Here is a 24,079-nt window from a genome sequence, read left to right as displayed (position 1 = left end):
CCAGCTGATGCAGCAATGCAGCCTCATGTAATGCTGAGACTAGGTTTTCTGGAACTGGACTTTCAGAGGAATTTCATTCTATGTTTGTAGTACACAGAGAAAGTCCTCGTCCCTGATTAGGCTTCTGCATTCTGAGATCTCCAAATACCTGCAAAAGACCATACTGTACTAAGATAAAAACATAAGATTGTGTTACTCCAAGAATATATTATAAAAAAAATTGAAGTACAAAGAACAGTTAGATGTATGATTGAGACAAATACTTATTTAATTGTAGATTTTAATTCTAAGTAGCTTGATTCCAAAAGGAAATTAGCTAATTTGGGAAAATAGAGATCTGAAGATTTTTCCATTCTCCCTGCTAATGAAATTCTTAAAGCTGACCAAAATGAACTCCTTACAGAATAAATCCATGTGTGTGGTGCACATCTAGTTGAGTACAAGTTCTGCCATATGTTTTTACCAGAACCCTACACGCGAAAGCTGACAAAATCTTTGTATATCAGGGTAAGGATTATGCACCTTCTCTGGAGAAGGCAACTCAGAGTAAAACCATCTACCTGTCAGGTAGAAATTCTTTGCTTTTGTCTGTTCTAAATATATCTAGAGCTAATTAATCTAAGTTCTAAGCCACCCAGATCCTGTTGGTCTACATGAACACATGAATCTGTTGGATTTTTTAAAATATATATCTTGAATAAGAGCCTGCGCTGAATCATTAAAGAAAATAATAATAATAAAAAACAGCAACCAAATGAAAGCAGTTGCAACGGAAAAAGGGACTGAGCTAGAACGTGAGCTCACTTTCCCCAGCCCCTCAGAGACAAGAGATGTTATTGGTCTCCTGGAATTAAATATGTCCATTTATACAGCAATGAGACACACATCAATGACATTCAAACTCTGTAGCTGTTTCAGTGAAGAAGAAATAACAACTGGGTTATACAAGCTGAATAAAGCATGATCATACTGTCACAATATAAGTCAGGAAATAATTATTTTGTTGATGTGTGACATGACTTCTTTTTCTCTTTACATCTTGGGGAAATAGAAAAGCATCTTTGTGAAGCACCTTCAACACAGATATGATCTGGACTTCCCTGCTGCAGAATGATAATGCAATGATAGCTTTTCCCTCTTCTTGCTGAAATCAAAATATCTGCATCAAGACTATGCTATACTTGGAGACCAAAAATGCTCTCTAAGCACATGAATTCGTGTTCAGGCCTGAGATGCTGGCTTCACTGACTTTAATTCAGGCTGTTAGACCTTAAATCTCCAATCATTTTATCTGAATTGTTTAAGATAGCAACAGCAAACATAAACATTATATGTCAAACATGTGCTTGTTCCTTCATTATTTGAATGTAATGGAACAAAACTCTTGTAATTTTGTACTTAGGCAGTGTGTTTTTTATTCTAGTGACTTTAAAGGTAGAACGCAGGGGCCTAGATTTTCTGCTGCTGAAATATTTGCCTCACTATGGCAATATCATTCAACAACAGGACAGAGCTACAGTTTTCAAAGACACTTTAAAAGGCAATAATAGTTGCTGCTCATCAAAATGGATCTTGCAACCTTTTAGAGAATTTTTTTTCCTCAAGTGGAAGGAAAGTACTAGTTACCATGAAAAATTAGCTTCAATAACAGGATGCAACCTGAATATCCATCCTTCCCCGGTATGTTGAAATGTGCTATTGAAATACAGAAGTCTTCCTCTGATTGAAGATCTGGATTTGCTGAGCATCCAAGGATACACATACCTCTGCTTTTCTGAGAAGTTCCAATGAAACCAATGGCACAAACATTCCAGTCATTCTTATATATAGATGAGCAAATCCCAGCTCCTTCTCTGGTACCTCAGATTCAGATGTCCACATCAGCTACACATCAGTTTTAAACAGTGCAGTGTGAAGGCACTGCTCTCTCTAGAGATTTGTAGAATTATATAATCATGCAGTTTGAAACTGCATCTGTTGAAGAACTGAACCTTTGCTCTAGCAGCAGTTTTTACTCAGGGTGATTTTCAGGGCAGAGTGAGAAAGACAGGCTTTAGAGATTTAATTCACTTCCTGTCAGGTTTGTACAAGGTGCTCAGCTGTGTTTCCAAAGCTGACAGAGGCCCCCACGCTCCGCTCCACAGAGGAATGAATGTCCATTCATGCCTCAGCTTCCCTCCTTCATAGGAGCAGTGCCCAAGCTGGAAAGCTGCTCTAATGCACTCTTTTGGGAACAGGAGCCTAAATTTCTATTGCAAATTTGAACACACCTCAACAACTAGACTGAATCTTCTCAAGACTATGGTCCTCAAGGGACCTTAAAAGACCAAAATCCTTAAGAAATAGTGGGTTTTAGAAATAAACAGTCCAGGTGGATTACTAGAATATTCTATTATTTGTAAACATGAAATTTAAAAAAATTTAAAATTTCACCAAGAAGACACTGACAAGAATGCACAATAGTTTTTGGTATTGTTTCATTTTATAAACACGCACTGCCTGTTTATCTGTCTGAAAGTCCTAGGAAACAGTCGGATTAATTTATTTGAATCCATGAAAATTTGGGAAATGTGGGTGCTGCTAAGAAAACAAACAGGACTTGAAACAAAATTCCAACAGTTAGTAACTGAAAACTAAGCTGAAATTTCTTTTCTGTTGATGCATTACCTTTTGCTTCCAAGATCAGAGGCTGAAATGCATTTCCAATATGCATTATTAGCAGAACAAATTTTGTTTCTACTGTTATTTTCAAAGGATTTAGTGAATAGTAGCATTTAGTATCATATGTCTTCACTCAGATCTAGGACTCAAAGATTAACAGCTGCAGATTTTATAACACTTCCAATTTTGAGATGAATCATATTTTCTTGAATTGGATGAGTGGGTAATGTCTCTCAGTTATTTAATTCTTAGGAACCATTGCCTTAGCAGAAAAAAAAAAAAAAAAGACAAATAATTCATGACCATGAAAAATGTCTAATTGGATGAAATTAGATGAAAAAAAAAAATCCCTAATGAGAAAAACAGGATAATGATCCTTCTCAAAGGAGAGGCAAAGCTTTGAGTCATACAGACATGGCTGCTGTGAGGCAAAAGTCCTCCTTGTTTTTATTAAACAATCTCATCTGCTTTCATTACATCAAATTATTTTTGTACGACAGCATAACTTTAACAGAAGCATGCCACTATCATCTGCATAGCGATTAGGGCACATTAGGGGAAAATATGGGAAAATGTGGCCAGGGAGGAGAAAAAATATCTGAATGAGGGAATTTTGTATGGGAGAGGATGGGGTAGTGGACTGCAGCTCATTTTTAGAAGAGAGTGAGTCCTTCCTCTTGCTCTGAAAGGAAGCAAGCCTCTTTTCAGGGGAAGATTCCAAGTAATGGATCCTAAACAGATAAGCACGTCTCCTGCAGTCTCAGGCAAGGTTCCAGATGTAAACCACACTTCTGTGCTCCAACTTTGTGCTATGTTTTCCATATCGTATGCAGTTATCCAATCTCTTTTTGAGACATTTAATTTTCCATATCCACTACTCAAGGAAATTTCAGCATATCACACCTCAAAATCCACTATGGGTGCATTCAGAGGTGAGATTCTTGCTTTTCCATTTATCTCCACACATAAGTGTGTAGTCTTCATGTTATAAATTACGTCACCTTTTTTTTAATGTATTCATCTCTGCTTGTAGCTCCCATGTTACATCTTATCAACTTGATGTTAAGAATAAGTAGTCCATATTAAAAACACTTCCATACCCTTACAGTTGGAATTCTACCATTTTAAATCATTAAAATGTACTCACTTATGTCAATAGTTCTCAGGGGAGGAAGAATAAACACAATCATGGGAAAGTGTCATACGTATATGTAAAAATAAATATTAAATATATTAAATATTATAGGAAAACATAAATGTTATTTGAACATAGCATACACCATTTGTAGTTACTGTCACCATCCCTATTGAAGGAATGCAAGAACTTGCCAAAATTTAGAAGAGAAACATCACTTTCATCTTTTGGAAGACCAATGACATTACTGATTGTAATCTGATCTCTACATGTTAATTTCACAAGTAAATGGAGAAGATGGTCTCCTTGAGAATTAGATTCCACTACTCCTTCAGTATCTTGCAATTAGTAAAATACAACAAAATAAGATAAACCTTTGTCCATAACCATTATTTCATTCTTCTATCTGCAACTTATCTTTTCATTTAAGTGTCCTTACCCAACTCCTTTCACCAATGCAATGTTGTTCCCCAAACCATAAAGCTTCAAGCTATGGAAAACAGTAAGGTAATAAGAGACAGCAATAATGATAAATCAGTTCCCTCTTTAAAAATTCTGGTTTTCCTAAATCTTCTTCCTTTCTATAATTATGTTCACCCTTTCATTTCAGCCTTCACCTTGTCTCCATCTCAAGTAACCAATCTGTCTAGTCTTGCTTTTATTTTATTTATATCCTTTACTGCCGTGTACCTTCCTTTCTCATTTAGATAAAAATGAATGTATACACCTAAACAAGTTAAAAAATTATTTTCTTACTGACACTGCTAACCATAGCTTTCTGTATATTCCTTTCACTTCTCAGTTTCTATGCCTTTCTGTGTTCCAAAGTCTGATTATAGCCTTGCCTCTCTTTTTCATCAGCATTTTTATGTGATTGATTACAGCTCTTCTTACAGAAGGTTTTTTTTGATCCCAAACTCAAGCCACTAATTTAAGTTGGGGCAGTTTGGGCTGTCTATTGAAGGAAATCTATGCCAGCATCTAAACATGATTTACAGGAAGAAATGAACCAAACCAAGTCTCATTTTCACATTTTGTACCCTATCAATTAAGTGTATTTGTCCAGGATTTCTTCATATTTGAAGTGACAAGTAATTAAAAAAGGTTATCGGTGGGTAGAAAAAAATAATCCTTCTCTTGAGTGAAAAGGTAAGAAAGTAAGTAAGTTAGCCATCTTCAAGATGTATCAAAACATGTCTTGCTACCTGTAATACCTGGCATTAAGATTAGTCCAGTCTAGAGTCTTCCATATTTCCCATTTTGGCCACCCTTCACTTGCAGATTAGCTCACCGTCTTCATTTGCTCGTCCTCCACCTTCACAACCACAAACCCAGGAGTTTTCTTCGGCCTTGCTTGCTTCATTCTTGCATTCATTCACCTATACAGAAGAGAGCTTTCCTTTGACCACAGGAAATATATTTTTTTCCAGGCCTAAACTATTCTCTTCTACAGTCTTAGGGCCTTGGGTAAACAGCAAGATCTGACTGAAAAAACAGCCAGACCATGAGGTGTCCACAGAAAACCAAACAAAAAAGTCACCAGCTCAGCTCTGTTTTTCAACCTGTTCTACTAAAACTGTCATAAACAAAGGTTTTTTTACCACATGATAGTTTAAGAGCGTTAATTTAGTTTTGGTATAAAATAATGAGTTCTAATGTGCCACACTCAAACACCAACAGCTCTTGAGCCTCTCATATGCATTATACTGAAACATGGCACAGGAGGATATAAATCCATGTTCATCAGATGATAAATTGTCCAAATGGCTGACTGCAGATAGAAATCCCATAGGACTGGTTATCCCCCAGCTGATCATTACAAGATTCCCCTGGTTCACCCAGCATTATATGAACCAAGGCACTACTCTGATTTGGTAAGATCTTCCCGGGTTATCAGTATTTCAAACTGCTGAATATGGACATCTCATGACATTAAAAAATACATAGTTTCAGCATTCCAGTTCTACATAACTCTGTCCCTTGACAGATGAACACATTTTTCAGTAAATATTTCATCTCTGAAATAATTCAGAAAACTGAATTATGTTCAGTTGAAAGCAGCTTGCTTAAGCGTACTTTTGAGGCAGACAAGCTATCATTTCACTTCATGTTAATTCCTGGATCTAAAAGAGAAGAAAAAAAAAGAGAGAGACAGAGAGAGAAAGAAAGAAAAGAAAAAAATAAGGATTTTTTTTTTCTTTAAAATGAGGGGAAAACCCTATAAGAAGACCAGAACTGGGGTGCAAGATAGCACAGACAATTTCCAACATAAATGCTAGTTATTAGGTGTCATGTAGAGTCAGGAGTTGCCATGGAATCCATTTGCTTCTAAACCAGCTCCTCCTGCTGGAATACTTTCTCATTATTATTTCTTTCTGTAGCACAAAAGGAGCTGGCTATAGAAGAAATGCTATTCCAAGATAAAGTTTCTACTGCGCCTGAAATCAGACATGAAATTAAAATCTAAATTTAAAAAGTTACTTTTCTGTGCAAATGTGAAGCTGCATTACTGCGGTCAGAAGAATGAAATTGTAGGCTGTTTTTAGAGATTCAGTGAAGCAGAGAAATTATAGCTAAAGTCTTTCTTTCAGCTCTCTTCCCATGAATGAAAATAAATGTCACATCTGAAGTCTACTGTTCACATTTTTCCATTACGATAACTTTTAACATTTTCATACTAGTTACCTGATGCAAGAGCAGCCTCATTACCACTCTAATTAATAATGTCCTCGTAAACAGAACAGTGCATATATGCTGGACATCAGATTTATTAGGCCAATGAACTCACTTGTTGTGATGTCAGTTTCAATGGATGGATTTTACAAGAAAAAAAAAAGTGATCATGCCTTCTAACTCTTGACACACCAATAATTGGATTTCAATTCTTTTGCGTACAATGTACTGTGGTGTGACTGAAGGACAATACTGGAAAGTAACCAGCAATATTAGAAAACTATGTCAGTAATTTGCAGCTTGGCATGTTAATATTTATTATTAATATTGTTTATTATAGACATTGACTAGCGTTGCATCTGGAACCCCTAAACAGAAACAGGATCCTATTGTGATCAACATTGTATGGAGATAAACACAGCCCTTGCCCCCAAGAGCTTGTATTCTATGGCCCTGGTCTTGTAAACTGATCTTCACGGAGATATTCTTGAGCCCCTGTGGAGTTCTGCAGCCTTCCAACATGGTCCAAACTTCCTATGAAGCCTTCGTATATTTGGAGAAATGGAGGAACCTTGACCTTTCCAATCTTCTCCTTTCCCTCTGTCTTACATTTGAATTATGCCCAAAGGAATTTTCAGCAAGTCTACCTTCTTATCAAACTGGATTTTAATCTTAGTCACCCCTTATAGTGTGTGGCAGCAAAAACATCCATCAACAGCAGAACAAGAATCAAGCTTGAGGCTTGATTTCTTCAAATCAAAAGTTCTGCTCCAGCCAGGAAATCAGAGGAAGCTCTGTGCGGTTTAATTCCTTTCCCTCTCCACCCTAGTGTTTTCTAAGACCCCATAACTGCAAGCAGACTCCACATTCAATCAGAGGTCTTTGGCATCACCCAGGAAGCTCATCAGGATGCTACTACTTCTGGGGCAGGCACCGTTTTTGGAAATGCAAAAGAGTACATAGGAGTAGATAGAGAACATTTTGCACAGAAAGCAGAAGGGTCACTGCATCCCTGCAATGAACAGGAGCCACCCCACATCAGCAATGTGAGGGGAGTAGTGACAGCAGCAGAGATGGCACTGAAGACATCAGGAACATCCACAGGGGTAAGGCAGGTCCAAAGTCAAGCCAGGTCCACATCAGCACAGCTGCAAGGCATCTGAAGCCAGGAACACCTGCAGCCTTGCTTGAATGGGCACTAAGGGCAGAGTGCATGGATGGAGCTGCCAGGGCAATTAAAGCTTATCAGCACATGCTGGGTCCTGACACAGAGTATTCCCCCTTCTTTCCAGTATGGCTGCTCTGACAAGTGACTTGAGTTCAGTCATGCACCAAGAGCATTTTGTACAGAAGGCAAAATTAAAACCAGACTCTAGCAGATCCCAAGATTTTTGCATGTTTCAAAAATGTGGTGTTAGCATCACTTAGCTATTGTCAGACTGAAGAAACGGCGATTCTTCACTCATTTGCTCGTCTACCAGCTAAATCTAAGAGGAATTATACAGAACAAGCAAGCCTTGAAGCTTCCTGCCTCCAGCCACAAGTGGTGGTCTTGTAGCAGCTTCTTAGGGCAGCTGTCCTTCTGATAGACTCTAGCTTCAACTAGTTAAACCCAGTTCTCACAGTATTTAAATAAGCATCTTACCACCAGAGAAGAGTAGTCAGAATTCAGGGTTTAGATGAAGTATTTCAACAATGAGGCAAAACCTAAATGGATAAAAACCATCTTGAGACAACCCTTGCTGAACACCCTCACCCTTCAGCAACAGACTGAGCATTGTCTGAAATAGGATAAAGCTGGATTTGAGTTTTTCAAGCCTGGTGCTGCTTCCCTGTGCCACCTTCCCATATAAATGATTTATCCCATGGTGTCTTCCTGAGAAGCATCACTTCATCACTCCTCAGGAAAACAGGCACAGGCTCAGTTTGCATCGCGGTTGCCATCAGGCGCCTAAGCACCATGTGGGCAAGGCAGAGGGAGAAGCAATAGGCTTGCCCAGACAACCCAGAAAACATTAAGCAACAGGACTTAGCATATCGTGCTCACAGGTACAAACTTAACCAGAATCGTAACCACAAATACATAAGAGACCAGAGCAAGCAAAGCTCCTATTTAAATCCTTGGAAAGTGCTTCCCCCGCAGCAAAGCTGTCGACAATCCCGGAGGCTGTGAAGTGCAGGGGTACCAATGTGGGGATCCCTGAGCCCCATCCCTCATTTAGGGCTCAACCACGTCTGTTCTCAGAGGTTTGGGGAGGCCAGAGACGGAGCTTCAGTGCAGCCGAGGGGCTGGCTCACCTTCAGGCGGGTTTCATCTGAAATGCTGCGAGTTTTGTGCACTGAGGGTTTCTTGGGACAGGCTGAGCCCTCGGCCGTTGGCGTCGGGCTCTACTACATCTGGGAGCTCGGCAGAAGCGAAGCGGCCCCTTTAACAAGGGCAGCAGGCAGGGAGAGTCCAGCGCCAGGGGAAGGCTGCGGGAGGGAGCGGGACCGCCCCGGGAACCCGGCTCAGGTGAGGGCACCGCTGTCTGGGGCGGGAGGAGAAAATCCGCCGTGGTGCGGGAGAGGGGGATGTGGGAGCCGAGCAGTGTCTCTGAGGAGACGGAGGATGATGAAGAACTCTGTGTACAGCGTGATTACGATCTGGTTTTTAAGTGATCCTGTGTGAAGCCTGGAGTTGGACTGGATGGTCCTCGTGGGCACCTTCCAACTCAGGACGTTCTGCGATTCTGCTAAGTTTGGGATTCCTTCAAAGTTCGTTTCCAATCCCTTGCCCTTCCCAGCTTCTGTCCAGACATTGCAGCTGGTGCTGCAGAACTGCAGAGCTGTACCACAGTTCTGATACTGCGAACAGAGAAGGCAAAGCACGAAATGCACGTAGATAATTGTTACTGACCATGAGGTGGATTTTCCCACCTCCATTTCTTTAGTTCATGTTTTCCCTCACTGCTTCACGTAGCAGTATGGCAGCTCGGTTCTCAACCATCATCAGGAGTGTACTCAATAAGGAGAGGGCTGAAGGTACTGACCTTTGACACCACTGGAAAAAAAAAAATGAGTGTAAGTAAGTCATCTCGTGGTGCTCGTGCCAAAAGCAAGGAAAGTGACGGCACTGCACCGGAGTGCCTCCTGAAAGTATCGCTTAGAAACACCCACGAGTATAAAGTGTGCAACTGTTTGTAAGTTACCGAAAATAACTGCCGGTTGCGCTGGTCCTCATGCCCTAATTCTGCAGTATTCCTTCTATTATTTTTCGAGAGATGTATTAGAAATCACTTATATCCAAGATCAGCTTATGCGAGTGTCTGTTACCCATTTCCTGCATTTTGTTACAGAATCCACTTTCTCCTTGTCCTCCTTCCCTGAGTACCCCAACACCATTAGCGGATAAAGTACCTGGAGCACGGCTCTAAGCACGGAGGTTAAGATCTACATCAGTTAAAACCTGTTAATCGGCTCTGAATGGTCTCAGAGTGCGTTCACCGGGTGTGTGTACGTGTGTGTGTGTGTAGGCACAGCCTGGATGAGGGCACGGATGGAAATTCTCAGCCCAGCTCGGCAGGTCCTCGGGGCACGCAGTCGGAGTTCGGGACACCGGGATGCTCCCAGCCCTAAGGAGCGGCATCCCCGCTGCTACGCGTAGGGAGAGGAAACAGCTCCTGTACAGGCAGCGAAGTTGAACGCACTCTGTCTCATCGAGCGGATCCGTACGAGGTCGGATCCCGCTTTCTCGCCCACACGAAGTGCAGGGGGAGGTTTGTCGTCTCAAAATCCGCCTGCGCCCCACACCAGGCCGGTGATTTTTAAGCAGCCGTACGGTCGCAATGTCTGGTTAAATTGCTGGAATTTACCTTTCTAAGGCGCTAGCGCCTAGGCAATGCCTGCATGGTAACGATCTCCCCGCATAAGGATTGGTGGCCAATTTATTCCTTAGAGGGGTTAGCAAGCACATCCAAAGTCAGAAACAAATAAATACAGCAAACCACGCCAAGATGCGTGCAGAGAAAAAAAAAAAAAAACAAACAAGCAAAAAAACAAAGCCAAAAACAAAAAAAGAACCAAAAAAACCCATTCGATCAGACTTGTCTTATAGGGAAATGACCCAGGGAAATTTTCTTTCTTTTTCTTTCTTTCGCCCTCCTCCCCATCCCCCCTTCACCCCCCTCCCCCCCCCCCTCCAGCTTTGATTTGCAGAGCTCTCTCGCTCCCCACTCGCACGCACACGCGGTGCAATGCACGCTGCGTGCTGTGCCTGGCGACTCAAGTTTTTCACGGCACGGAGTTGCAAGCCTGGCTGCAAAATGCCTCTTTTCACCGAGCCTTCCTCCAAGTAGCCCGCTTATAACGATCGTTTTTAAAGTACACTGAGTTTGAATACCTGTTTCTTCAGTTCTCCGATATTATCAATTACCCGACGTAGGCTCACCCGGGAATAAATTCACCCGAACCGAGCACACGTGTGTGCTTCAGGCAGCGAGTTCCCCGTTCCCGAGCGGTGCAGAATCCCGATCTGGGCCGTTCTGTGCCCGCGTCACCCGAGGCTTCCAGGCATTTTTTTTCCTCGGTTCCATCGCTCTCCACCGCTCCGCTCCGGGGCCGCCAGAGTCCCGGCACCGCCACTCCCCCCTCTACGAATCCGTGGCTGCGGTAGTGTGGGGTGGCGAATGGTTGCCTGCGTTTCCCTGCTATCCATTGGCAGGACTGTGTTCCTCTGATTTACTCATTTTTTTCCTAAGCCAAAAGCACTATAAAGGATAATTTTTGAGGCGCCTGTTGACAAACAAGCCTTGCGCTACCTGATGGTGTGAGTCCGGTTGTTGCCCAGATGCCTGAACACTCCTCGGGGATATCAGCGTTGTTTGCAGGACAGCTTCCTCCAATAGAAGCCGGCAAGAAGGTGCTGTCTTTCTCCCCAAGCCCGCTTTCAGCCTGCTGCTGTGTGCCTGCAGCACACAGAAAGCCTTCGGAAAGCACGGTGTCACCTTCTCCGCAACAGCGAGGACTTTAAGAAGAGGAGGGCCGCATTTTTCCCCCTTTTTTCCCTTTTCATTACTTTTTATAATTTATCTCGAGTCCATACCTCTCCTAACTGCCCTGCACTGTGTTTGTTTCACAGAGGGGTGGTCCGGCAAAGGGACGAGCGGTGCGTCCTGGCCGTGTGGACACCAGGAACAGCTGCTGGGCGCTTTCCCGCACCGTGCTGCTATTACCGCACGGTGCTATTCTGTTTCCTGAGGTAGGAGAGGTGCATTTGGTGCTGATAGATTATTTGTTTCTTTTTCTCTAGGACTAAGTGTTTTGTTTTGTTTTTTTCCCCGTCTAGCAGGAAAATCTCATAACCCCACAAAAAAAAAAAAATAATAATAACAACAGAGAGAATTGCCTAAAGCACCTTTTTGTTTTAAATCTCCAGGGGCACTCCGTGGGGGGGGGTTGGTGCGCGTCCCCGCACGCCTCCCCCGGGCGCGCCCCCGAGGGGTCAGAGGGCGGGAGCGCGCGAGGAGTAGGGGTGTGTGTCCGCTTCGGGGTGACGTCACCGCCCGCTTCACCAATGGTCGTCAGGGAGCGGGGAGCCGGCAGCCAATGGGAGGCGGGGCGGGTCCGTGAGTGGCATTAAGGGCGGGCTCGGCCGGGGCTGGGGGAGAAATGAAGTTGTGCTAAAAGGCTTTTAGCCGGAAAAGAAGTTATTAGGGCATTTCTCAGTCGCAATTAGGGCTTCTTCATTAAGCCCACCCCCACCCAGTATGTGAGAGGGAGAGTCGGGCAGCCGATAAAGGGGCGGGAGGCGGCAGCGCCCGGCTGCCCGCCGGCGTGGGGAGCCGCGACGGGCAACGACCGCGCCCCCGCTATTAATGAGCCAATTAAAGAGGGGTCCGCACCCTGGCACGGCTCGCTGCGGGCTGCCCTGCGAGGGGATACCAGGTAGGTGCAGGGGGCCCGGCCTCGGGGGGGGCACAAAGAGGTGCGAAGTGAGGTTGGGTGCTCCCGCCGAGGGTGGGAAGAAATAGCGGCAAAACCCCAAAATTGGCTGGAAAAACGCACGAAGTAACTGCTGTGCCGGGCTGCGATCGGCAGTGAGTCCTGGCTCCGGTAGGGGAACCACGGGGGCAGCGGGATTAATGCAACAAGCAGGAAAAAATAAATAAATAGAAAATAAACAAACAACGCAAGCAGAAAAGGGCACCTGGGCTAGGTTTTAAAAATTATGATGATGATTTCTGGAGGCCGCGGCACTGAGTAGCGACTTGCTCACCCACCACCATCGCTCTTCTTCCCGCAGAGGCTCCTACGAAGCCGCCCGCGGAGGCCCCGTTCCGGCAGCGGATTGCGGGAGGACCGGGATTACCATGACCCACTTCGAGGAGAGGCACTGTCCGCGATGAGCAGGAACAGAGGCCCAAAACACCTCGCTTGGCTGCTGCGTCGTGCCACGGGCTTGTAGTTTTTTGTTTTTTGTTGTGTTTTTGTTTTTTTTTTTTCTTGTTTTTTTCCCGCAGTTGCTTGAGTCTCTGAGCTGCACTGGATAAATGCCTTTCCCCCCCGAGTGACTTTTCAGAGAATATTCGTTCTTTTGAAGAACACCACTCCGCTCTTCGGCACTTTGTTCCATTTCACCGAACGGTTTCTCTGGGCGGCGGCTGTTCTCCCTCCCGATGATCCGGGACATGAACTGCAACTGAGCGCTCCCCTCCCACCTTTGGATGAAGCTCCGGAGCTTAAATTTTAGAAAGGAAGGGGGAAAAAAACACGATGAAAGAGAAGTCCAAAAATGCTGCCCGGACTAGACGGGAGAAAGAAAACAGCGAATTTTATGAACTGGCTAAATTACTGCCCCTGCCCTCGGCCATCACCTCCCAGCTGGACAAAGCATCCATAATCAGGCTCACCACCAGCTACCTCAAGATGCGGGTGGTTTTCCCAGAAGGTAGGTGGGATGGCTCTCCCCTGTGCTCCCCTTCCCATCCAGGTGCTGCTTGGGCCGAACTCTGGGGGCCGAATGCTTTCTGCTGCTACTTCTCCCTGCCGTGAATGTTGTCGCTCCGTTCATATGACAGTTCTGCTGGGGGCTGAGGGGCTTCTGTCAACGCAGGAGGTTTTCTGTTCTCGTCCATGCGGCGGGCATCGCCGCAAGGCAAATGGGGGCGATCCCCCCATTTATAGCTGTACGTGGGGGAGCTAATATATGGGTAAATATTTACATAAGCCTATGCAAAGTCCTAAAGCCTTAGGTGCGGTGTGCAGGTATAGGGTGCGCTCCCACAACTGATAAGCCAAGCACAACGTATCGCATCGTAAACCCACTATATCCCGATCTGAGGATCGCTGAGGCCGTCTGAGAGCGTTAATCGACCTCGGGAATTATTCACAGAATGATTATATTTGGACGCGTCCAAGCCCCATAACTATGCGAACAGAGGGCCTGCAGCGAGCTTCATTTTGACTCTCACTGGGCAGAGCCGGCCGTCGCGTCCTCAGTTCCAGCTGCTCCTGGTGGCGCTGAGCCGCCTCTTGGGGTGCCTGGGGGGGCTCCAGAGAGAGTAGAGAGCTTGTTAAGGGACCGGGATGAAGTTCTGCTCTGCTCTCGGTCTGTCGCTTCTGTGAGATGCAGGGGAAAGAAAAAATTCAAAAGGATTCTCGAAGCTTTTATTTAGATTGAGATGTTTTCTGCCTGGAAGAGACTGTAGTGAGAGAGAAGACTGAGGGGTCGGATTTTTTTTTTTTTTTTTTAATGATCTATCTAAAAATCAAAATTAATCATTCGTTGAAATGTATGGATACGTAAGAAACCCCGTAATACAGACTTTGCGTTTACTTCGGGTCTGTCGGTAATGCTTCATGAACCCAGAGCGGGTACGGGGACTGTCCTGGTTTGTTCTGTTTGTTTGTTTTGCTTTTAACCTGATTCCGACCGGGAAGGAGCGGTCTTAACTCGACTTTTTAAAGGTAAATATTCGCTCGGACCTGGAGGCGGGCCTCCCCCCCTCCCCCTCAGCGCTGCGTGAGTACATACAGCCAAAGCCATAGCAGTCATTTACAACGTAGTGTATCTTGTAGCCGCCTCTTTAAGCAACGTTTGGTATCTCTGAGTAACTTAGAACCAAAGAATGGGATAAGAGGGAGTTGTAACACCTGAAACTTTTTTTTTTTTTTTAAAAAAAAAAAAGGGGGGGGGGGGGGGGGGGGGAAGTGGAAGAAAAAGTTAAAATTCTCATGAAACCACGTTCCCATTCTATGCGATCTATCTGCAAGGAAACTGAGCTGTCCTTTAATACTGTCAGCGCACACTTTATAAAAAGAAAGCTATGGCCAACTCCGCTGCCCGCGATGTTCCTAAAAGGATTATTAGCGGTGATCTGTCAGCTCCCGCCGTCTCAGCGGGCCGCCTTCCTGCGTGATTCCGAGAGGCTCTCGTCAATTACCGCCGCCGATGCAGCGGGGCTGTTTGATCAGACGAAGCATATGGTGTTGCTTGTAGGCTGCGAGTAATCACGGGCGGAGAAGAATGGCCGGGCCCCGTCCCGGGCGACAGCGCGGGATGCCTCAATGCCCCGGGGAGCCGTGCGGCGGGGGGCGCGGGGCCGGGGCCGGCAGCTGCGGCTTTGAGCAGGGAGGCGGAGAGTGGCGGCGGGACCTCCGCGGCCTCGCTACGGGGGAGCTGCGAATGGAAAGAAGCCGCCGCCGAGGGGGTGGCCCCGCGGTGCTGTCCGTGCTGGGGGGTCGGAGTGGTTCCGCAGGCACTTGCCAGTATGTGGGAGGCCCTCCCTCCCCGTTTGCTCTGGGCACGCAGAGACAGCCAGAACCTGCGGAAGGCGGTAGATACGGCAGGGGACGTTCTGTGTTTTTTCCCGGGGAGGGCAGAGCTGCGAGAGCTGGGGCGCAGCCCGGATCCGGCCGAGAGCGGAGAAGCGTGGGTTCGGCCGAGCGGTGCGGCTCACCGGCGGCCCGCCCGGAGCTTCCCTGCACGGGGCCTGACTGGAAACGGTGGGAATAAATGCACAGAACGATGTAAGCTCCTCAGCGGAGGAGGATCGGTGGGCGTCCGTCTGCGCGTTTGGACGTTGAGGGGCTCATATGCAGGAAGGAGGAGGTTGGATGCCAGGGTCGCTATGAAAACAGGAGGTTTCTGCCAGGGCCGTGCCCGCAGAGCCACGCAGCCGCTCAGCGCCGTTTGGTTTCCGTTTCACTGTCTGAAAATGCGATGCAAAGCGGTGGCACCGGATGAGCGCGGCTCTGAGGGAGCGTAGTGTGGAGATTCAGCTGCAGCTTTGCGAGTCTCTCGAAGGAGTGCAGGACTTGACTCGGGCCCGGCACTCCATTGCCCTGCCCCAAACCTCTCGGGAAAACTGGCAAAGACGAAATGCGCCCCGTGGCTGCCGCCTGGCATGGGCCGGCTGCTGAAACTCCTCTGGCTCGGGAAGAGAGCCTGTTTTGCATGGGATCGGCTTTGGGGAAGATAATGTGGAGAAGATCTGCTAGATAGCTGTGAACAGTGTAAAGAGCTTTTAAAATTATTTTTATTGAAGGGGAAAATAAAAGAAAGACAGAATGAGAAAAAGATAAATACCTTCCTGATAAATTCAGTCCTGTGTTAACGTTCATGGGGAGGGAAAAAAAAACTGACATTTCAGTGTAACAGTGAAGGCAACTAACGTAGCATCAAAACCTGATAGAAATAAATCCGGGGGCGAAAATAATTTCTCTACCTAAGGATACAATTCCTATGAGCAGCCCCGGTGTCCAAAAGTGAAGGCGGAAAAAAAAAAAAAAAAAAAAAAAAAAAAAAAAGTGACGCTCTGTATACACATATATTTAATTAAGAAATATTTCCAGGGTCCTGTTCCCCTCACCCGAACAAGCAGGGAAGGACTGTTTGCTGTTCTGTCCTGTGAAGACGGATCGCTCCCACGCAGAGGCGTTCGCTTTCCCAGACAAAATCAGCGTCCGCGTTTACGTGAACTTTTGCCTAACATTTCAATATTGAATCTCCTTATCTTGTTTTATTTTAAGGGGGGGAGTGCGGGGGGGAGAAAAGCAGGAAAACAAAATCCATTTCCCACGTGGATAGGTGATTTAATGCTGTTTTTCTTGCTGCTAAGGGAAATGATTGAGCATTGGGTTTCAGCGGTGATTTCGTACAGAAGTTTTTCTCATTTAAGCCGCAGTTTACTCTGCGCGGTACCTCTCTGTGCTTAAGTCGAGTTTTGATGTGAACTTAACATGTGAAGTGCAGAACTGAACTCTTAGCACGAGAGCTGACAAAGGCACTTTAACGGGTGGATACAGTCAGATTTTCCTTACAAACCCCTCTCGCTCTGTTAGTGCTGAAGGACGTTTTCAACTTGTGTGTGAATGGCGTAAACCTACCCTTTCCTCCACTGTTCGTTCGGGTAAAGCGATATTTGCGTTTGCGTCTTCTCTAAAACCCAGAACTATGGATGTTGCGCTCGAAAATTTGCCTTTTTTTTTTTTTTTTTTTGGTCTTCCCCCTCCTCCGGTGTGGGCTCCGTTTTGTTTGCATTTAGGAGGGCAGCTCCATTACCCAAACGCTGCGAGTTCTCTCCAGTGTGGTGAATCGGTGCTACTTCCACGGCCGCTCCCCCAGCAGGGCCGTCTGTTCAGGCGGCAGAACTCTGCCTCCCTCTTACTGTTATTTTTCTAAAGGAAGCAGGGCGCTCGCTTCTATCCGCTTCAAACGAACGCATCTGATTTACCGAGATAATAAATCTTGACGAAACCTCGCTAATGGCATCCGCAGGCATGAGCAGCTTTTTTTTTTTTTTTTTTTTTTTTTTTTTTCTTCTCCCTAAATGTCGCTGCTTCTGTTCCATCTGAACCCTCCGACGGCGACTCGCTCCCTCACGGAAGCCTCATTTGGCAGAGATTTGGAGTTATCATTAACCACCTCCTGTTAAATTAAGTGAGAAATCGGCCTGACTGGGTGCTGGGAGGTGGCATAGCGAGGGCTGCTGAACGACACCGTTCCTCGAGGCAACCTCGCTGCCCCTCTGCCTTTGCAGGGAGGCTGTGACAAAAGCCGGAGGAAGTGCACTCGGCCGGGGTGCTCCGAGGTCTCCTCGCTGCCTCAGGCGGCCTCCCAGGGGCCCCCAGAAGCCCGGATCCCCCTGTGGGAGGTTTGAGTTGGGCTCCATGCCGAGTGCTTTTGGAAGGGGGGGCGCCGATGGCCCTGCCGTTGTTTCCTCCACTGTGAATTCGGATCGCGCTGAGGCTGGGGTAATGGTGGTAGCCACTTGGAAACGCTGGCAAATCAACGCCAAGAAGATAAGAGCTCGCTTCTCCTGTCCTCCTCCCCTACCCCCCTTCTCGCCCCCCTTCACTCCCCCGCTACGGACAGACAAAGAAGACTGTCGAGGTTGGGGTCGGGGCTGCGTTGCGGATGCTCACGGAGGGACTGGGAACCCCGAGACCCGCGGGGCTGTCCGCGCCTCTCGGAGCCTTCTGCCGCTTCGTCCCGGCCCAATTTGCAGTGATTGAGCGCAGCCCCGTTTGTTTGGGACTTAGGGGAGTTCGGCAACGATATCGCGATGCCAGCCGGTGCCTCCATTGGCTGCTGCCACGAGGGCTCGGAGCTACCCAGCGGGGCGGGGAGGCAATGCTCCTGCGGCACGGAGCTGCGGCGTTGGCCGTGGGTCCGTCCGTGGAGGGCGGCGTGCCCGGCGCTGGGCGGGATGCGCACGGGGGAAGGAAGGCGCTTCCACCGGACTGCCCCGGTGCTGTTCTCCCACCAAAGAGAACGAGGAGATTTCTGCCACTTCCCTCACTTTTAAATGTGGGCAAACGGTGATTTCCCGTTGAGAAGTGCTGAAAAAGCTATGACTCAGCACTCGCAGACCGAACTGCACCAGCGCACGTTCAGCGCAGTTTGAGCGCAGCCTCAGAGCGCGCAGTTCAGTAACGGGCGTTGTTAGCAAACTGAGCAAAGCCTGTCCCTAATGCCGCTGCTATTTTGTTTTGTCGTTTATTTATTTTCCTTTCTTCCTTTCTTTCTCCCTCCTCCCACCCCCCAATGGAGGACATCTTCTAGGTCGAATTGTTTACCTTCTCAGGAAAAAAAAAAAAATCCTCGAGTGGAGGAGGTTGTTAGATGGGAGCCTATAATCTATATCTTGTTGAGAGTATAAAACTCATTCCGAAAGAAAAGCTCGATCCATTTATTTTTGCTTCTTGCAATAACACAGCTGGATGATGCCTTGAGCTTGCGCTGCACGATTGCTCATCATTCATTCGCTAAGAACCGGCCTAAATGGTGCCTGTGGGATTAGGTCAATTTTAGTGGATCTACTTCGCCTCATTTGGTTACTAATTGGTTTCTTGTTTTATAAATCGAAATCTCATTTTCAGGAAATTACAAAGCCCATGCAGCCAGTCCATTGAGGTAATCCGTGGGTCGGGAGTATTTAAATGGAAATGGTTCGACAATGCATCAAGTATTAAGCAACAGTAAAACTTCGCCTCTGTTTCCACATGAAATGTGAGCTCGCGAGCTCCTTAGATCCATAATAGATACATCGCTTCTAAGGCTACTTATGTAAATATGATAAACCGGACCCCGGCGGGGGAGGGGAGAAAGCAATTTTTATCTACAAAGGTTAATGTGGCATATCTTGGAAATCTTCCAAAATAGATTATGTTTTGCTTTGTCTTCGGCCACTTTAGCTGGGAAAATCCTTTGCCTAAAAACGGTTTAGTTATCCTTTCCCGCACAAAGCTGCTTGTTTCTATTCCAAAGCCATTATTCCGTTGGCTCTCCAAATTACAAGAGAATCTTTAGATCTTGTTTCCAGCGTAATCCTGAAGCAAAAGGGAGAGCTGATTTCCTTGTTTTGTTTTAAATAGACAATCAAAGGATTTGAGGAATTTTCTGCGGTAGGTCAAGTGCAAGATAGCTCAGTTTGCTCCCCCGATAAAAGGAAATTGGATGTTAAAGCGAACGGAGGGGAAAAAAATAATAAAAGGGGAATATTAACGGAGAGGTTTTATCTTATAATCTCTAAAGGCAGTATTTAAAGGGCGTCGGGAGAGCCCGCCGATCTGGGTTTGTCAGTGGAGAGAAGTCGTCTCCAGCTAGAAAGTGCTGAAGCATCTGGGCAATGCGAATTGTCTCCAGTGTTAGGATCGCCAGAAGCTGGCTCATGTAGACGAGTGAAAACGTTTAATTAGGAAACATTAACAGCCGCGGCCAAACAGCGTGAGATTTCCACCCGAAGCATAACGAAGGGCTCAGTGCTCCGTGAAGAACGACGTTCCCGAAAGAAGTTAACCTGTAATGTTGATGAGCTGTTCATTAACCCGCAGAGGTCGGGTTGTTTTCCCTTTTAGAAGGAGAGTAATTAGAAGCCGTAAACCCAGATTAATAAACAACTTAAATCCTAGGCGAAGAGCGCAGCTTTAGTAAAGAACAGGGAAACTGTTATTCAGATTTCCCTTCCAGTGCGGGAAGCTCGCAAGGAGCGGCTTCGACAGGGCGTCCCGGAGCTCGGGGAAAGCAAAGATACTGCGGTTTCTCTTCTCCCTTTCTCTGGAAGCCGTGCGAGAAGTGTCAGCTCCTGACTGGCTTCGGTGGGGGTCCCCGGTGGGGGACAGATGTGCCCCCGGGCAGCCCCGCTGGGGAGGGCGGCAGAGCGACTGCACTTCGAGGGAGGGAGGAGAGCCCGGGGGTTGGGGACAACCTCACCGTGTCCCCGTTAATTGGCGCGGAGGAGTTAACGGGCAGGATCTTATCTCCCGCTGGCACTCGGCGAGGGGTACACGCGGGCAGGGGCTGGGGCGCAGGGATGCTGCTGACTTCTGAGGGCCGTGGGTTAAGAAGAAGGGGGAAACGGTGAGAAGGCGGGCGAGGAAGGGGCAGCTCAGGATGCCCTCTCTGTTCGCCACGCCCGGGTGTCGAGCCGAGGTGAGGGCGCTCGATACCAAGGGATGCCCGCTCTGCCCGCTGCCGCTTCGTGTGGAAATCCCCAGAGAAAGTGGGCTCGGCTTCCCGAGTCCGCGCTGTAGGAGCAGACCTTGCCTTCTCCTGCCGTCAATCAGCATTTCTGTACGTTTGTGGGGTTTTTTGTTTGTTTGTTTGTTTTTCCTTCTTGTTTGATCCTTATTTAGTCGCGTAAGCTTAAAATGCCCCTTTCAAAATGATTTCGGCAACAGCATCGTTAAAAAGCACTGCCTATAAAAAGATTTACTCCGGCCGAGTAATTTTCCTGCAGCTCTTATTCCTCCTCACTTTGCATAAAACGAGCAGAGTCTGAAGCACAGGGCAGGTCCGTCCCAAGGCCGGGGGGAGGAGGGGGTTCTGGGAGGCAGCACACGCCCCTGGGCGCTCTCTTACGCGCTCCATGCAGCCAAAGGCCGCCCCGAGGGGCAGCTTTGTCGGGCACACCGTTTCGCCCAGGTCTTAGAAACCAACTTCCCCGTTAAACCAAAAAAAAAAGGTGTTTATCTCCCACAGGAGTTAGATTTAAATAATAAAAAATCCACCGAAGAGGCTTTCCTGTACGAGGAAATCACATCCCCTTTTCTCAACGATTATATGTATACCTGTTTTAAAGAGAGTTCAAGCGAAAGTATAATAATAAAAAACAAATAAGTAGAAGAGGTTTACTCCAGCAGGCCAACAGGAGTGGGTTTGTCACCTCTTCACTTTCCTTTCTGTGTGTGTTAACTGAACAGGACTGGGAGAAGCCTGGGGCCACTCCAGCCGCACTAGCCCGCTGGATAACGTCGGACGGGAGCTGGGATCGCATCTTTTGCAGGTACCACTCTGGGAACGACAGCTACGCGGTATTAACGATTAAAGAAACCAGTTCATCTTCTGAGCTTTTAGTTGCCACCGTGACTAATTTTTAACCGTTCACGTGTTTAATTGAAAAAAAAAAAAAAAAAAAAAAAAAAAAAAAAAGTGGGAGGGGAGGGACGGGACGGACTCCTTTGCACAAACGCAGTTCAGGTAGAGGAAGGAATATTGGAATTACTGTATCCATGCTTTGTGTGTGTGGGATCGTATGGGCTGTGACACGTCTTTAATAGATTGGGGGTCTCTTCTGCTGCCTCCGCACCCAGAAGCCCCATTTCCGTCTTCTGAAACGCACTTGACAAATCATCCCGTCCCACACAGACGTTATTCACTCTGCGGGGAGGCTTACACTCCCTTCGTTTGCTTAACAGGGGCTTAAATCCCGGGGAGTTAGAAACGGGGTGGCAGCGCTCGAAAATTCTCGGGTGGTCATCAGCGGGAATCCTGAGGGATCACGGCTATAGAAGAGTCCTGCCCAGGGCTCCGTTTCCTTCCAGCTTTCTGAATAATCACAGCATGAAAGGGAATACGTCTTGACTAGAATAACCCCCTGGAGGACGGTACTTTATGTGTCGGTCTGTCTGTGTCCATCTCTCTATCTGTTGCTCCCTCTGCCGACCCTTTCCCTAGACGCTGGACGGTTTCATATTCGTGGTGGCTCCGGATGGGAAGATCATGTACATCTCGGAGACAGCCTCGGTGCACCTGGGTCTGTCTCAGGTAGGCTGGGGGCCGGCGCGGGAGGCGACTGCGGAGAGGGCACCGGTGACTAACGCTCTCCTTCCTGCTCTTCCCCCCTTCATCCTCCTCCTCCTCTCTCACAGGTAGAGCTGACCGGCAACAGCATTTACGAGTACATCCACCCCGCCGACCACGACGAGATGACGGCGGTGCTTACGGCCCACCAGCCCTACCACTCCCACTTCGTGCAGGGTAAAGCGTGTCCCCCCTACATCGCATCGTCCCACGTGAACCTGGACTCTTTCCCTCGCCGCTCACCTCCCCTCTGCCTTCCCTCTCCTCAGAGTATGAGATCGAGAGGTCCTTTTTCCTACGGATGAAATGCGTACTGGCCAAGAGGAACGCGGGGCTGACCTGCGGGGGCTACAAGGTGGGTGTGGGGGGGTACAGCCCCGCCACGACACCGCGGGGTGGATGCGGATTGAGCTCCCTGGGCTGGCCCGGCTCGGCACTCTTTAATGTGGCACTGAGTGCCGCTTGCGACAGGGGCAGCCCTTCAGCGAGGGCTCGGCCGTTTCCTATTGCTCTGCACGAGGCTCCCGGCCGGGCACAGTCCAGTCTGTTCCCCGACCTTGAAGCGGGAGACGTGACACGGTGTAGCGCAAGAAAAAGGAAATCTGTTGGAATAGCTCCAGGAAGAGAAGCTTAAAATAGACAACTGAGGTTGGAAGTGCATAGCAGCAATATGCAGGGAGGAAACGTACCTAAAATCTATGCCTAAAGATGCATTCTGGATCGTGTCTGCTCTGTCTGTGTAATAGATACATCTTATCCATGTGACACACGCACACATGTAAACTCTCTCACACGCATCCACTCTTCATTACAGAGCTGTAACTGCCTTGGCACTTCCTCGTCTTCCCTTTGGAGAAGAATCATAAAAGCGTAGTTAGGAGGTGGTCCAAAAACCACTTAAGTCAGTGGAGAAAAAAAAAAAAAAAAAAAGAAAAAAGAAAAAAAAAAAAAAATCTTGTTGACTTTAACGGGCTTGAGATGAGAGTTGAAGTTCTGCATTAAAAAAAAAAAAAAAAAAGCCCACATCCCAACCCAAGAGAAAAGAGAAAGACCGGGGTGTGGGTAGGGGGGGGTGGGGCCCCGGGGCGGCGAAGTTCACAGCCCCCACGCCCAGCAGCCGTGTGTCCGTGCAGGTCATTCACTGCAGTGGCTACCTGAAGATCCGCCAGTACAGCCTGGACATGTCACCTTTCGATGGCTGCTACCAAAACGTCGGTTTGGTCGCCGTGGGCCACTCGCTGCCGCCCAGCGCCGTGACAGAGATCAAACTGCACAGCAACATGTTCATGTTCCGGGCTAGCCTGGACATGAAGCTCATCTTCCTAGACTCCAGGTAGTGCTCAGGCTGCTTCCAAATCGATTCCTCACCCCCTCCCCCTCTCCGGCCCCTCCCAACTGACGCAGGCTCCTCTGTCCTTGCAGGGTGGCTGAACTCACCGGCTACGAACCCCAGGATCTGATCGAGAAGACCCTTTACCATCACGTACACGGCTGTGACACCTTCCACCTGCGATGTGCACATCACTTGTGTAAGGATCTGCGCTCAGAAAACCTCACCTTGCCTTCTCCCTCCCCCAAAGGGCTTTGACTGTGTTAGGGTCCACCTCTGGGCTGTGGGAAGAATGGGCAGCACCGGTGGTGGGTGCAAACCCCTGTGCAAACCCTGGGTTTCAGTTCGCTTCGAATCCAGCTCAGGGAACAGCCTTTTTTCTTGCTCCGAAAAGGCTGTGCCAGTTCAAACAATTCTATCGAGTCTCACAAATTATATCTGCGTGGCTAAATTTGCTGCAGCGGTGAGCCTGCTTCAGAGAGCAGCCCTCTATTCTATTTCGATATCACGATGACATTAATACATGGATAGATGTATAAAAAAGGATATTAATTTCCGGTAAGTTTCCTTAAGGTGGACGTCAAGAGACGAGATAAAAACCCAAAGCCACATTGAGAGAATTCAATCTCGATGACGATATGGTTGGGTGTTGTGATCACCCCCCCCCCCCCCCCCCCAGCCTTCCCGTTGTGTTTGTCCTCGATCTCCCCGAAAAGCC

At 47.4% G+C, this 24,079-nt stretch overlaps 1 protein-coding gene and 1 long non-coding RNA gene across 4 annotated transcripts in view; one reads left to right on the top strand and one right to left on the bottom strand.

Annotated features, from left to right (window-relative positions):
- Positions 1-24,079, top strand: part of SIM1 (SIM bHLH transcription factor 1) — a 66,933-nt gene that overhangs the window by 8,531 nt on the left and 34,323 nt on the right. The window contains exons 3-10 of one of the 3 annotated variants that reach the window (XM_048935842.1): positions 11,586-11,705; positions 12,750-13,394; positions 21,152-21,234; positions 21,906-21,995; positions 22,100-22,208; positions 22,301-22,386; positions 23,165-23,364; positions 23,454-23,560. In XM_048935842.1, coding sequence (XP_048791799.1) covers positions 13,220-13,394; positions 21,152-21,234; positions 21,906-21,995; positions 22,100-22,208; positions 22,301-22,386; positions 23,165-23,364; positions 23,454-23,560 — 850 coding nt within the window. In that variant the 5' untranslated portion in view covers positions 11,586-11,705; positions 12,750-13,219. Of the gene's footprint in view, positions 1-11,585; positions 11,706-12,116; positions 12,392-12,749; positions 13,395-17,415; positions 20,523-21,151; positions 21,235-21,905; positions 21,996-22,099; positions 22,209-22,300; positions 22,387-23,164; positions 23,365-23,453; positions 23,561-24,079 lie in introns of those variants that run through there. The other 2 variants (XM_048935841.1, XM_048935844.1) reach the window with 2 other exon arrangements.
- Positions 264-11,695, bottom strand: LOC125689056 (uncharacterized). Its single transcript, XR_007375005.1, has 2 exons — positions 10,848-11,695; positions 264-9,509 (listed from the first exon to the last, which is right to left on the bottom strand). It is a non-coding gene; the product is annotated as an uncharacterized LOC125689056 (long non-coding RNA).

This window comes from Lagopus muta, chromosome 2 (genome assembly GCF_023343835.1).
Source record: "Lagopus muta isolate bLagMut1 chromosome 2, bLagMut1 primary, whole genome shotgun sequence".
NCBI lineage: Eukaryota > Metazoa > Chordata > Aves > Galliformes > Phasianidae > Lagopus > Lagopus muta.
This window is presented reverse-complemented; position numbering and strand designations above follow the sequence as displayed.